Source organism: Galeopterus variegatus, unplaced genomic scaffold (genome assembly GCF_000696425.1).
Source record: "Galeopterus variegatus unplaced genomic scaffold, G_variegatus-3.0.2 Scaffold723, whole genome shotgun sequence".
NCBI classification, from domain to species: domain Eukaryota; kingdom Metazoa; phylum Chordata; class Mammalia; order Dermoptera; family Cynocephalidae; genus Galeopterus; species Galeopterus variegatus.
The window spans coordinates 232,378-245,192 of NW_007726834.1; the positions used below are offsets into that span (position 1 = coordinate 232,378).

At 46.4% G+C, this 12,815-nt stretch overlaps 1 protein-coding gene across 2 annotated transcripts; it reads right to left on the bottom strand.

Moving 5' to 3' along the window:
* Positions 1–6,666: 6,666 nt before the first annotated feature.
* TAC4 (tachykinin 4 (hemokinin)) lies at positions 6,667–12,116 on the bottom strand. 2 transcript variants are annotated; one of them, XM_008571805.1, is made up of 5 exons: positions 12,012–12,116; positions 9,762–9,855; positions 7,980–8,012; positions 6,989–7,048; positions 6,667–6,738 (listed from the first exon to the last, which is right to left on the bottom strand). In XM_008571805.1, exons 1-5 carry the CDS (start codon positions 12,114–12,116, stop codon positions 6,695–6,697), a joined length of 336 nt encoding a protein of 111 aa, XP_008570027.1. In that variant the 3' UTR covers positions 6,667–6,694. The 2 variants fall into 2 exon arrangements, with proteins under 2 accessions (XP_008570027.1, XP_008570028.1); XM_008571806.1 differs by lacking the exons at positions 6,989–7,048; positions 7,980–8,012 and having other exon boundaries at positions 6,695–6,726.
* Positions 12,117–12,815: the final 699 nt, after the last annotated feature.

A 12,815-nucleotide genomic window follows, 5' to 3' on the forward strand; every position in this document is an offset into this window, starting at 1 on the left:
GCTGGTACAGGGATCTGAACCAGTGACCTTGGTGTTATAAGGCTGTGCTCTAACCAACTGAGCTAATCAGCCAGCCCCTTGTCAACTTTGAGTGAGACCGCGTATCCCCTTTGACTCCTTTTTACCTGCATGAAAGAAGCTCAAGTGCTTAGGTTCCCTCATTAGAAGAGCAGAAGTCTGGAGTTACTCTGGGATCTAATTCCTGAAACCTGCTCAACAGAAGCACCTATTCTCTCTCTGGAGGAAGAGCGCCCTAGCATGTGCTGGTTGCTTCCTACATGCTTGGCACTGTGCTCAGTGCCTTCATCCTGCCTCATTTGACCCTTATATTAGCCCTTTGCAGTAGATGTTCACACTGTTCTGCAGAAGGAACCTGGAGCCCAGGGTGACGCAGTAATCAATAGAGCTAGAAATCTCATTCTGGTCCATCTGACTTGAGAACCACACCTCCCTCTACCGTGTGCTTCCTCAACCTTTTTGATTCCTTAATGATTAATCATCCTCTCCCTTCTATTAGATTTCCTTGTTACTGGTACCTCTGTTTCTAGTGGCTTCTATTGCAAGGATGATAATGAAACTGGTGAAAACTTTCAGACAAAAGCATTAATTTTAGTTGACTTTAGAAGCAGCAAGTTGGGGGCCAGAGAGTAAACCAGGAAGCAAAAGATGTGCCTCCTTCTGGCACTCCTTCTGATTTAGGACTAAACTGTTAGTAAGCACTGTCCCTTTTGCTTATGTGGTTTCTTTCAGCCCTCACCACCACACTGTAAGATGGATATTATAGCCCTTTTCCAGGTGAGCAATTTGGGGGTCATAGAGATCTTGCTGCTGGATTACAGCCACAGAATGAGAGGCTGGCTTCTCTGATTCCAAATCTGATACAATGCCATCATGAAGTCTGGTCATCTGATGCCTCTATTTTCCCATTTCTTACATGAAAATAAAGTAATTTTTTTAATAATATGGTATACCCGTTATATGGCAAGATGATGCTTTTTACTTGTCCTCTACCTTGATTTGGCAGGTTGCATGGCTAGGGAGTTGGAATGGTCTTAAATGGAGTTGTCCATGTCAAGCAAGTTGGTTTGGATTGGGGTTGGGGCTACATAGCATCTAAAACCAGTATACAAAAATAGACCACAGCTTGCTTACAGTACACATTTTTTCTGGAACATGAAGCAAATGAAAATCTGCTTTTTTTGGATATAAGTAACTGTTTTCAAGGGTAGTCCTAGACCTTTCTGCCTTTTCCTCCTTTGAGAAACAATTGGGAAGTCAAATGACGTCAAAACCAAGTGTTCTTATAAGAGTTGCTAGGATACAGCAGCACAGCTCTCAGCCATGATCTTTCGCCTTTTTTCTTCTGACCTTTTGAGAATCTGATCAAAGCATTGTATTCTTTTCTTTCTTTCTTTTTTTTTTTTTTAAAGATGACCGGTAAGGGGATCTTAAACCTTGACCTGGTGTTGTCAGCACCACGCTCTCCCAAGTGAGCAAACCGGCCATCCCTATATGTTTTTTTTTTTTTTAAAGATGACCGGTAAGGGGATCTTAAACCTTGACCTGGTGTTGTCAGCACCACGCTCTCCCAAGTGAGCAAACTGGCCATCCCTATATGGGATCCGAACCCATGGCCTTGGTGTTATCAGCACCACACTCTCCCGAGTGAGCCACGGGCTGGCCCAAAGCATTGGATTATTTTCAAATGTACCTATGTAAATAGGTATACACATTTGTCTGCAGTTCAGAAAGTTGTGCCTTTGAAGTCCATTCCTGGACATGGTGTTAAGAAACCCTGGTCTGAGAAAAATCTCCAGTGAGAAGAAAGGAATCCTGTGTTCTGCCTGTCTTCACTTGGTCCAGGGTCCTAAGCTAGTTCTTAGTGTGCTGAGGCTCAAATAACCAGTCCTTTCACGTGAGATGAAATGACAGCTGGGGGAAGGCCTAGCTTACTGTGGCTCTCAACGTTAGTTTCCTTCCTTTCCATGAGCCTCTCGGCGGTGTATGTATAAAATATACAGGGTTTTGCATATCATGGAAGTAAAGTATGAAAACCTTGCTAAATACTGTTTGATGTGTGCTAGGAATTCTAGAAATGACCCTTGCTGTTCATTGGGATTATGGAATTCCTGAATTGGACCTCAACTAATTTTGCCCCTGCACTTTCTGCCACAAACTTTTGTATGACTGACTCTTGCAGACTGTTCCTGTTGATGGGGCCAGTATAATTGCCTACTTCCTTTGTGGTATCTTCAACAAAATGCTGATGAATGTCACTAAGAAGGAAACAAAGGATTGCCCAGTGGTGAAAAATGTCCCTGGTGCCAAACATTAGTTTGTCTCTTCCCTCTTGTGCAATACCTTTAGGTACAGGTCATGCTGTCACCATTTTGGGGTTTGGGGGGTTGTTTACTTGTGCCTGAGAGTGGAGAAAATAACCTGTGCTGTTGCACAACTTTGGCTCTATAACTCCTCCCAAATGTTCCATGTGAGGTATAAACACCTTTATCCTTAACAAGTCATGTTCATTCCAAGAAACCAGTCTTTGTTCTTAATTGGGCATTTCTTTCTGGAAACAGCTCACCTTATATTTATTCTATTCCAAAGTTATCAGAGACCTGAACTCTTATCTCACAAATATAGAGGGTGTGGTAGGTCATCTCCAAAGATGACCACCAGCAATTGCTCCCATTCCTGTACGTGAATGGTCTTTCCAATAAGAGGTTTGTTATTCCTCTTAAGTGAGGGCTGGACTTGTGACTTGTTTTGACCAATAGAGTATTAGGGAAATGTTGATTTGGCAGCTTCCACTTTTGCTCTTGGAAGTAAGCTGACATGTTTCCAAACCAGAAGCTTGGGTTACTAAACTACTGATTGATGAGAGACCACGTAAGAGAGACCATGTGTAGGAAAATTGAGGTGCTCCAGCTGATAGCACCAAAAACCCAGACTTGTGTGTTTTGAAGGATTCAACCCTAGCCAAACTCTTGGCTGAAGGCAGCCTCGTAAGTGACCCCTGCTGACACCACATGAAGCTAAAGAAGCATCCAGCTGAGTCCTGCCAACCCAGAGAATCGTAGGAAATGCTGTTTTAAGCCATATGTTTTGGGATGGTTTGGTATACAGCAATGGATGAGTGAAACAAGGGGATTTTTTGAAACCAAAGGTCTGGAATTCAGTTTGGTCCTGTCAGTTCCATTAACTGGTTGCCTGTAATTGGCAGCCAGATGTGCCCAGAGGAGGGCCACCACCTTGAGCAATTCCAGGGGTCCTATTCATATTCTATGTAAATGGCACTCTCAGAGTCAGTTCAGCTCTGGTTGGTCGTTTGGCATATCTCAGCTGTCAGTCAAATTTCTTCTGAGGTCCCTGCCTGGCCTTAAAATTCTTAAACACCTTAAATAGATCAGGAAAAGTGAAGCATTTCCTTCTACTATCAAGATATGGCTGTTCCAGGGCTGGCCCGTGGCTCACTTGGGACTGTGGTGCTGATTACACCAAGGCCCCGGGTTCGGATCCCTATATAGGGATGGCCGGTTAGCTCACTTGGGAGAGCGTGGTGCTGACAACACCAAGTCAAGGGTTAAGGTCCCCTTACCAGTCATCTTTAAAAAAAAAAAAATGATATGGCTGTTTCAACACTTCCCTGCTCCAGCATTCACGTGGCTTCCCATTGCTGATTGGATTAAATTCATATTTATCCAGGCTCTCAAGTCTTTGAATAAGCTGACAACCTGCATAGCTTTCACCATTCCCTTACACATAGCCCCAAGTACAACTGGGTTAGTCTCTATTATCTCCTTTCCTGTGTTTACTGGGAAAGTCTCCACTTCAACATTCCCTGAGGTGTGTTCCGTTAAATAGAAAAGTATGGGCAAAAAAGATACTGTGATCAAACAAATTTGGAAAATATTGAGTTAAATTTAAATACGAGTATGTTTCTTGACGTCATGGCTTCTCAAAATCTTCAGGAGGCTAATAGACAATGAGATTTTGCAAGAGGAAGACACAGGATGTAACATTTCCTAAATTGGTTTGATGGAAGAAGCCTTTTGAGGGACTGGTATGCCTTTTGAGGGGGACCAGGCTTTTGCAAATGTTTCTTTCCTACCAAATAGGCCCAGCTAAAAAAGAATTCCTTGTGAGGTCCTCCTTATAATTCTGCTTGAGACTTGTCTCCACTGTCACGGTGTGGACCAAATAACTGTAGGGGTTGAGTGTATGTGGAGTCAAGCCACCTTGCCTCAAATATTGGCTCTGCCATTTCCTGTGTAACATCAAGCAAGTAGTGTATCCTCATTTGCAGAATGGGGATAACAATTGTGAAGATAAATTGTTTTGAAGACTGCCTGACATATTCAATAAACAAATATTCACGGAGTGCCAAAGGCCCTGGGAACTGGATATTTACTGGTAAACAAAAGATGTGGAACTGATGATCTCTTAAAGGAGACAGGTGTTAAATAGGAACATTTCCAGTTGTGATCAGTGCGAAAGAGGAAAAGGACCAGGAATTAATGGAACTTGGGAACTAGGAAGCCCTGTCTAAAACATGGCCTTTATCCTGGGAGCTGGAAGATGAGTTAGCCAGGGAAGGATTAGAGGGATTGGGGCAGTGTTCAGATAGGGGACAGCCTTTGTACAGACCCCAAGGCAGGAGAGCATTTGGTGTGTGTAAGACCAACAGCCTGGTGGCCAGCACCACCACATTGAGAAGGGAGACACCAGAGAGCACAGGGCCTTGGAGGCCTCAGCAAGAATGTCATATTTATCTTAGGACACCATTGAACTGTGGTCAGTAAGGGATGAACATGCTCCGATTTCTCATTTAAAAATGTCATGCTGCAGGTGAAGAATGAGTGGGTGGCTGGCTGTAAGAGGAAAAGCAAGGAGGGCCATCGGGAGGCTGCTGCCCTCCAGACAAGGGCCAGTAAAAAGCAGATAAATTTGAGATCGATTTTGGAAGATTCAACAAGTAGGGGATGGATTCAATGTGAGGAGTTGAGGGTAATTCCCAGGTTTCCAGCTTGAGCAGCTGGGCACATAGAGGTGCCATTAGTACAGATGCAGAAGACAGGAGTAGTTTTGGGACAGTAGATCAAAAGGTCAGTGTTTGGACATGTTGAATTTGGGAACTATGGGAGATGTGTTCAATAAGATGTAGCTGCTATTATTTATTTCAGTTACTTGTATTAAGTTTGGTTCCCTCATGGCTCCCTGGGGTGTAACAGACTCCTTGAGGACAGGAAACATGAGTCCTTCATCAAAACATTCTCCAAGGACCTCTTATGTGCCAAGCACTATTGTTGGAGCAGAGGGCACAACCATAAATAAGGTGGTTCCTGTCCTTGAGAACCTCTGTCTTGTTGGGGAGATAAACCATTCATTATAACATCAACAGTATAACATATAGTGCTGAATGGAAGAAGGTGTAAGATGCATTGGGAATGCCGATGCAGGGGTGAATGGGTGGTTCCTGGGTTGAGAATCTTTTACAGAGAAAGTGACCTCTGAATAAGAATTTACCAGAATGGACAGAAGCTTGAGTGAACATGTTGGGTTTGAAATGGAATCTTAATTGGAGAGCAGGGTGTGGGCTTTGCACAGAGCGAGTGCATCCTGGCTCTCCTATAAGGCCGTTAGGTCTTCCAGGGCAAATTCCAGTCTCATACTTCTTTCATATTCCCTGTCCCTTCTGAGTTTCTAGTGAAGTGTTGGCACACAGGAAATTCACTAAATATTTGGTAAATTTAGTTTTTCCTAAATGTCTCAAACTTGAACCATAGCAATAAAGTCTTCAGCCTTATGTGCTGGTACTTCGAGTTGGGTTTTTGCAGTGAGCCACCTCTTGGGGTCACAGCACTGGGGGGGGGGGGTTGGGGGGGTAGGCACTGGCGATGTCTGATGGGATAGGAGACTTGGAATGGATGGGACGAGAGTACATTACCTGGGAAATGCTGCAGTTAGTGTCAGACTCCAAGGAGGACGCTTGCACTGTCCCCCAGACCCATAATTATCGCTGGACATGGTGGAAACGTGAGGATGAAGAAAATAGAGGCCTGGGGTTTATTGAGGGCTCACAATGAACAATGTTAGGACAGAGATTATTTCGACATGTCAAATAAAAGAAATGTTACTGGTTGTGCTGCCACACATTTCGTGCCATTTGGCCTGTCCTTAGCAGCTTCTGCTGTCACAAAAGCCTTTCCAGGCACCCAGAGCAAGGTCCTGCCCTCTGTACCAATGCCTGCTTTGTTTTCCCCTCCTTTCAACATAGCCCAGCCCCACTCCCACCTCCCATCCCCTGCCACAAAGAATCAAATGCTCAGAAAAACGTCCAACTCATTTCCTTCTTTTTGGAAAGAGAGTGACACAGCGAAGCTAAGTGTTTTGTAGCCATCCTCCTTGACTGCTGAGCCTACCCACACAACTGCTAACTCTACAGTGAGGTGAGAGCTCTGAGTGCGAGAGAGGGCAGGGTCGCTCCAGCTCAGGAGGGTGACAGCAATGCATTTATGCATGACCACTGCTTGACACTGGGAGTCCGAGTTCAGGGCAGGCAGGACTCGTGAAATGCCAGTGTTGAGAACAGGAGACACATGGAGAAGAGAGTTGGCCTGCTGGCTGGTCAGCTGTGACATCCAGGTAGGAAGAAGGGGCGTCACATCTTCTGGGAAGCATGTGGTGAGGGCTCTCATTCTGAGCTTTGGTCCTCATCCTTTCTGCCTGGGGAGAGTTCTGCACAAGGACGGTGGTTAGGGGAGTCTTTGTCTGTCTCCTCCACCCTTGGAGGCCTTCCCTAGTCACTCCACTCAAGGCCTTCCATTTCCCTGACTTAGATTTCTCTTGTCTGTAGATATCTTGAGCAATGGAATTACAGGTTTATCTGCCATATCTTCCATTATTCAATGGTAAATGCCTCCAGAGCATGGACAGAGCCAACCCTCAGTTATCGTAGCCTTGCAACCCACTAGAGACTCTGGCTTACCTTCTGTGGATGGTCCTTGCCTGCCCAGGAGGCCAGGGACCATTTGTCCCAGCTGATACCCTGGTGAAGGAGAGAGAAAAGGTAGAGAAGAAAGAGAGGCAGCAGAGGAAGACTGTCTTGGGAACCAGATATGGGCAGAGATGGGGACAGAGCTGGGATCCTGCAAATGGAGTCATTTCTCAATCATCTGGGAGTTGAGGACCATGGCTTGGCTCATTCATTCGCTGATTCCTGCTTTTCCTTACACAAATACCAAATGGGTGCTTCTTATAGGCAGAAATTGTGCTGGGTGTTGGAGATACAGAGGCGATGGCAGACCTGGTGCCTGCCCACTGGGGGGTTTCCAGTCTGGGGACAACCAGCCATGTAACCCAGCAGGACAGTGCAGTGCATCATGCCTGGGCCCTGGAGACAAGCTCCGTCTGGGTAGGGCAGGCAGTCAGGGAAGGAGAGCCATTCGACATGGGCCTAGGAGTCAGGTCGGTGAGGGCATCCTCAAAGGATGTGGTAAGTCATGTGAGGGGATTAGACCTGATTCCGAGAGCACTGAGGGGGTGGTGGGTACAGGTTGATTTGTTTTCTTTTCATTTTGTTTTCCCCTTTTCACTGAAGGGTTTTAATTGGGGTAGAGGCTATTCAGATTTGCACTTTTAAGATCCTCCCAGGTTCAGGAGATTGAAGCTTTGAGCACTCTTATCCTCGATGGTTGATTCATTTTTCCAATTTCAGGCTTTAGACCCAAAGTAATTTTGAAACTTTGGCAGAACAAGATTCATCTCTGTCTCCTCCTATCCCTGTACCACTCCCTAGGCATGCACAGACCACCCTTCTAAGGAAACAACCAAAAAGCCCAGTGTGTGGCCAAACCACACTGCAATGCCAGCCTGGCGTGCCCCTGGCCAGAGCCCCCACCTCCCTGATTTATTAGGATCTGTGACAGCTCAGCCCTCCCCATGGAGTATGCTGAGGGGAAGGTCTGGGAATCACTCACCTGTTCTTCTCCCTGGCTGGATCAGAGGTATTCCTGGGGGAAGGAGAAAGAAGGAATGACTGCAATGCTTTCCTGAGGGCTTGGGGAGGTGGAAGAGGTCATGACTCTTTGGGGTTTGGTGACTCTGAAGTGCAACTCCAGTCACTCCCTGTATCCTTGTGTGGCAGCAGGACTGTGCTTGGTAGGAGGTAGTGTGGAGTAGTGGGAAGTACACAGACTTTGTAGTCATGGGCACCAGATGGGTGGGCATCCTTGGGAAAAGTGCTCAACCTATCTGAGCCTTAGTCTCCCTGCTAGTGATAAAGGTGATATTGTTGTGGAGATTTAATCATGTGTGAACGTAGTAGGTGCTCAAGAAATATTTTCTTATACTCCCATTTCCTGCTCCTCATGGGTTGTTGGATTTGGAAGAGAACTTCGAAATGACCCAGTCCGAAACTCATTTTGTAGAGGAGAAAACTAAAGCCGAAAGTGTTTGGTCCCAAGCTGGTTTTCTCTATTTTTATATGAATATTTTTATTACAAAAGAAATCCTTGAATACACACCCACTATTAAAAAAAATCAAGCAATATAGATGTTTGTACAGTAAAAATTAAAGTCCCCCTCATCTCTGCGGCCGAAAGTGTTTGGTCCCAAGCTGGTTTTCTCTATTTTTATATGAATATTTTTATTACAAAAGCAGTCCTTGAATACACACCCACTATAAAAAAAATCAAGCAATATAGATGTTTGTACAGTAAAAATTAAAGTCCCCCTCATCTCTGCTTCCTGTCCTAGGTGTAACCACTGTTTACAGTTTTATATTTTTCCCTCTAGAACTTTCCTATGCATATGAATATATTTATGTGTAAGTATGTAGTTTTTTTAAACAAGTAGGCTTTTAATATGTATATAGTTCTGTAACTTGCTTTTTCCACTTAACCATATATCTTGGAAATCTTTTCATATCTTCCACAGATCTGCCTTATCTTTTTTAATGTCCACAAAGGTTATGGACATACCTAATATAATTTGACCATTCCCCTATTGATGGTCTTTATGTTATTTCAGAATTCTTGCTATAATTACAAACAAGTTGGCAGTGAACACTTTGGTACAGACATCTCAGGGCTCGTGTAGCGTATCTATTTGATAAATTCCCTGAAGTGAGACTGTTGGTCAAAAGGCATGCACATTTCCAGCTTTGATGAATATGGCCAACATGTCCTCCAACAGACGGCTATATAGTGTCAGTTTCTTCACACCCTCCCCAACACTGAGCATTACCACTTAAAAAGAATAATGTTGACAATAAGAAAAGAGAAAACTGCTGTCTGTCTAGTCTCTGTTTTCCTTGTCTCCCCAGGACAGGACTCCGTGTTGAGAGTGCCCTTAGGGAACTCAGGTTCGTTTTAGTAGTTCTCTTTGAGCCAAACAGAATTGACTAGAAAGTTTGGCCTGTGGCTTTGCTCACATTGAGACACTGGTCTCTAGCTTCACTACCACTCCCCAAAGTCATCCAGAGTCTAGAGGGCCGTTCTTAGGGTGACCATACTCCCCACGTGCGGGAGACAGCCCGGGTTTACACCTGCTGCCTGTGGTAGTTATTAACACTCTCCAAAGTGTCCTAGTTGGATGATAATTTATATGGACAGTCTACCCGACCCCTCTCATGAGCGACCCCTACTGGACTGGATTAACTGACCCCAGATCCTGGGCTCTAACTTCTGGCCTCTGCTTGGTGTTCCAGAACCTACTCAGACCCACTCCTTGCTGGGCTCCCGCCCACCTTTGTCACTTACCTCCTACCCGCTTCCCCATCAGCCCGAAGAACTGGCTCGCCTTGCCCCTCTTCACCTTCTGAAGCTGGAGCTGAATGCTGGGGACAGCACCTTCCTGGAGAAGCAGAGGATTAGTTAGGGTTGCGGGGGAGGTTGTCCAGGAGACAGGGAGGACAGCTTGAGCAATAACAATCTCAATAACAACAGCTCTTAGTCACTAAACACTTGCTCTGTGCTGGCACTGGGCCATTTGCATATTTTACATACTGCAGTGTATTATAATAATAATTAATAGCTAACAGTTCACCTACTACGTTCCTGGCACTGTTCTGAGCACTTTAATACATTAACTCATTGAATCTTCACCAAAACCCCATGAAAACAATACCCCAGTATTACCACTGTTGCCATTACAGATGGAAACACTGAGGTACAGAGAAATTAAATAATTTGTCCATTGTCACTCAGCTAGGAAGTGAGAGATGGAGGCAGAACTTAAACCCAGGACGTCTGTTCAAAGACCAGGCTCTCAAACACTAGGCAAATCTCATTTAATCTTTAAACCACCATAAGAAGTAGGGACTATAATTTTTTTCTTCAGATGGGAAAACTGAAATGTAAGGAGGTTAAGTGACTTGTCCAAGGTCACGCAGGAAGTGGTTGAACCAGGATTCAAAGTCTGACTCCAGAGTACGGGTTCTGCTCCATTTTGAGAAACGTCTAGAACACAGACGCGAAGGGCGCAGCCAGTGAACTCGGGTGGGCACCCTGGTGGCAAGGTGGGACTGCTTTCCCTCTCAACCCCCACTTACTCCTGCTCTCCTCTCTTCTCCAGATACTTCTCCCATTGTCCTAGATTTACCCTCCCCTAGAGCCTGGGCCTCACAGAAGGAACATGGCATATCTGGGGGTGGAGACTATCACCTTGGGCAAAGACATTTTAATCCTGAGCTGATGGGGTAAACATCCTGAACCAAGGGCTATGGATTTAAGTTCTCATTCCTCCATTAGCCTCTGTAACCTTGGCCAAAGCCCTCTCCTTCTCTGACCTTAACCTGAACCCCGGAAGACAGGCCTGCTCAGCTCTGCTAAGAGGGAGAGATGATCCCTAATTGAGACAGTGACAGAGGGTGACATTCATTAGACTAGCTTCCCATCTCTGTATCCCCAATCCCTGGCACAGTGCCTGCTGCACACAAGAGCTCAGCATATGTGGGATACAGAATGCTGAATGAGGGGTCCTTCCTCTGACAGTCTGGGAATAGAGAAGCGGTTGGGGTCTCCTTTTCCAGAAAGGCTGAAGACAGGAAAACAGAGCCCTAGAGTAATGCAAGCTGCCTACCAGGAGACTGGGAACTGGGGTTGGGTCAGGGGCTCTTTCTTCCATCCTCGGTTTCTCCAGGGGCAGCACTGAAGCTCCTGGGACCAGCAAGGACCTGGATGGGGAGCAATGGAAACCTTTTGCCTCTCACAGCTCATCTTGTCCCAACTTTCAGGAGCAGAAGTGGGTTGTTTTCTAAGCCTCAGGCAAATTCAGTCACTTTCAATCTGTCTTCTCTCCAGGACGTCAGTGGCTGGAGCAAACTGTCTTGGGCTGGAGTCACCCAGCCTGGCCAGGAACTGGAAAATCTCTTTGGAGATTTGGACCCATTTCTGAAACTCATGAAAACCACTTTGCCTTGGTAAAAGGCAGCCTTCAGATGCAAGCTGGATAGAATGGCCGTTTATGAATTAAATAGGACTGACCCTTCTCCCACCAACCGGGTTTTGAGGGGTGGAGCATTAGGAGGCATCCATTCCCTTTCAGTTAGGAAGGACTCCTGCCCCACCCAAAGCCCTCCATATCCATTTAACCCAAATCTCCAGCTTTTGAAGCCATGCGACCTTGAACAAACTACTTGACCTCACCTGTGCCTTGCTTTCCTTATCTGTGAAATGGTACCTTCCCCATGAGGTTGATATGAGGATTAAATGAGTCAATATTTATAAAGCATTTAAGACACTGCCAAGACCATAGTATGTGTTAAGTAAATGTTTCTTAACACATACACACACACACACAAACTTTTGCTTCTGTGTGGATGCAGCCCTTTCGAGATCTGCTAGGCCGGGACTTGAAACTACCCACGGAGGGAAGGCAGACAACCTGCCTTGCAGTGTACAACCTGCTGTCCTGGCAGCCATGGAGGGGATTCTCCACCCCCCCACCATAGATCATCCCCTGCCCTGGTCAGAACCTCTCCCCAGAGGTACCTCCAAAGTCACGGTTACCAAGAGTCCTGCTTCAGTGCTGAGTGCCAGTTCCTCTCCACTGTCACCTGCTATGGTGCCCACAGACAGCCCCATCAGGAGAAGCAGAGTGAGGCAGAGCAGCATGGTGAGCGCTACTGTGTCCCAGGACTGTCTGCAAGTCCCTCTCAGCCTGAAGACACAGACCTCCAACAGGCTCTGGTCTACCCTTTGGCTCCTTGAGTGTCGGTGGGAGAAGATCCCTGTTCTCTGGTCCTTCCAGCTATTCTGCTTCTTCCCTCGGTTTATCTGACCCCACGGGCTGCTTCCTGCAACTCCCCTCCCTCCCTGGCTGGAAAGGCCAATGACAGAAGCTGCTCAGGAGGAGGGACCAGACCTCTTCCAGGCTGCCCCCAACATTTGATCCCAGGGCTTAGCACTCTGTCGCAACACCTGCCTCACCTTTGGCTTCATTCCTTCAGTGGCAGGTGCACAATGGGACAGTGTGTGGGGCCTGGATCTTCCAGCTTCCTGGCTGGAAACCTCGAGGGGACCTCAGCATCCTTGAAATGTGGAGAGGGGGATGGTACGGCTCCTTGCTTCCTATGCTCTGCTCCCCTGTACGGAGAGGCCACTCCCCAGAACTTCGGCTCTGAGCCCCCTCTTCTTCAGTATTCTCCTACATCAATGGTCCCCGTGTGTGCATAAAAGCACAGGTATTGGGCTGGCCTGTGGCTCACTCGGGAGAGAGTGGTGCTGATAACACCAGGGCCAAGGGTTCGGATCCTATATAGGGATGGTCGGTTAGCTCACTGGGTGAGCGTGGTGCTGACAACACCAAGTCAA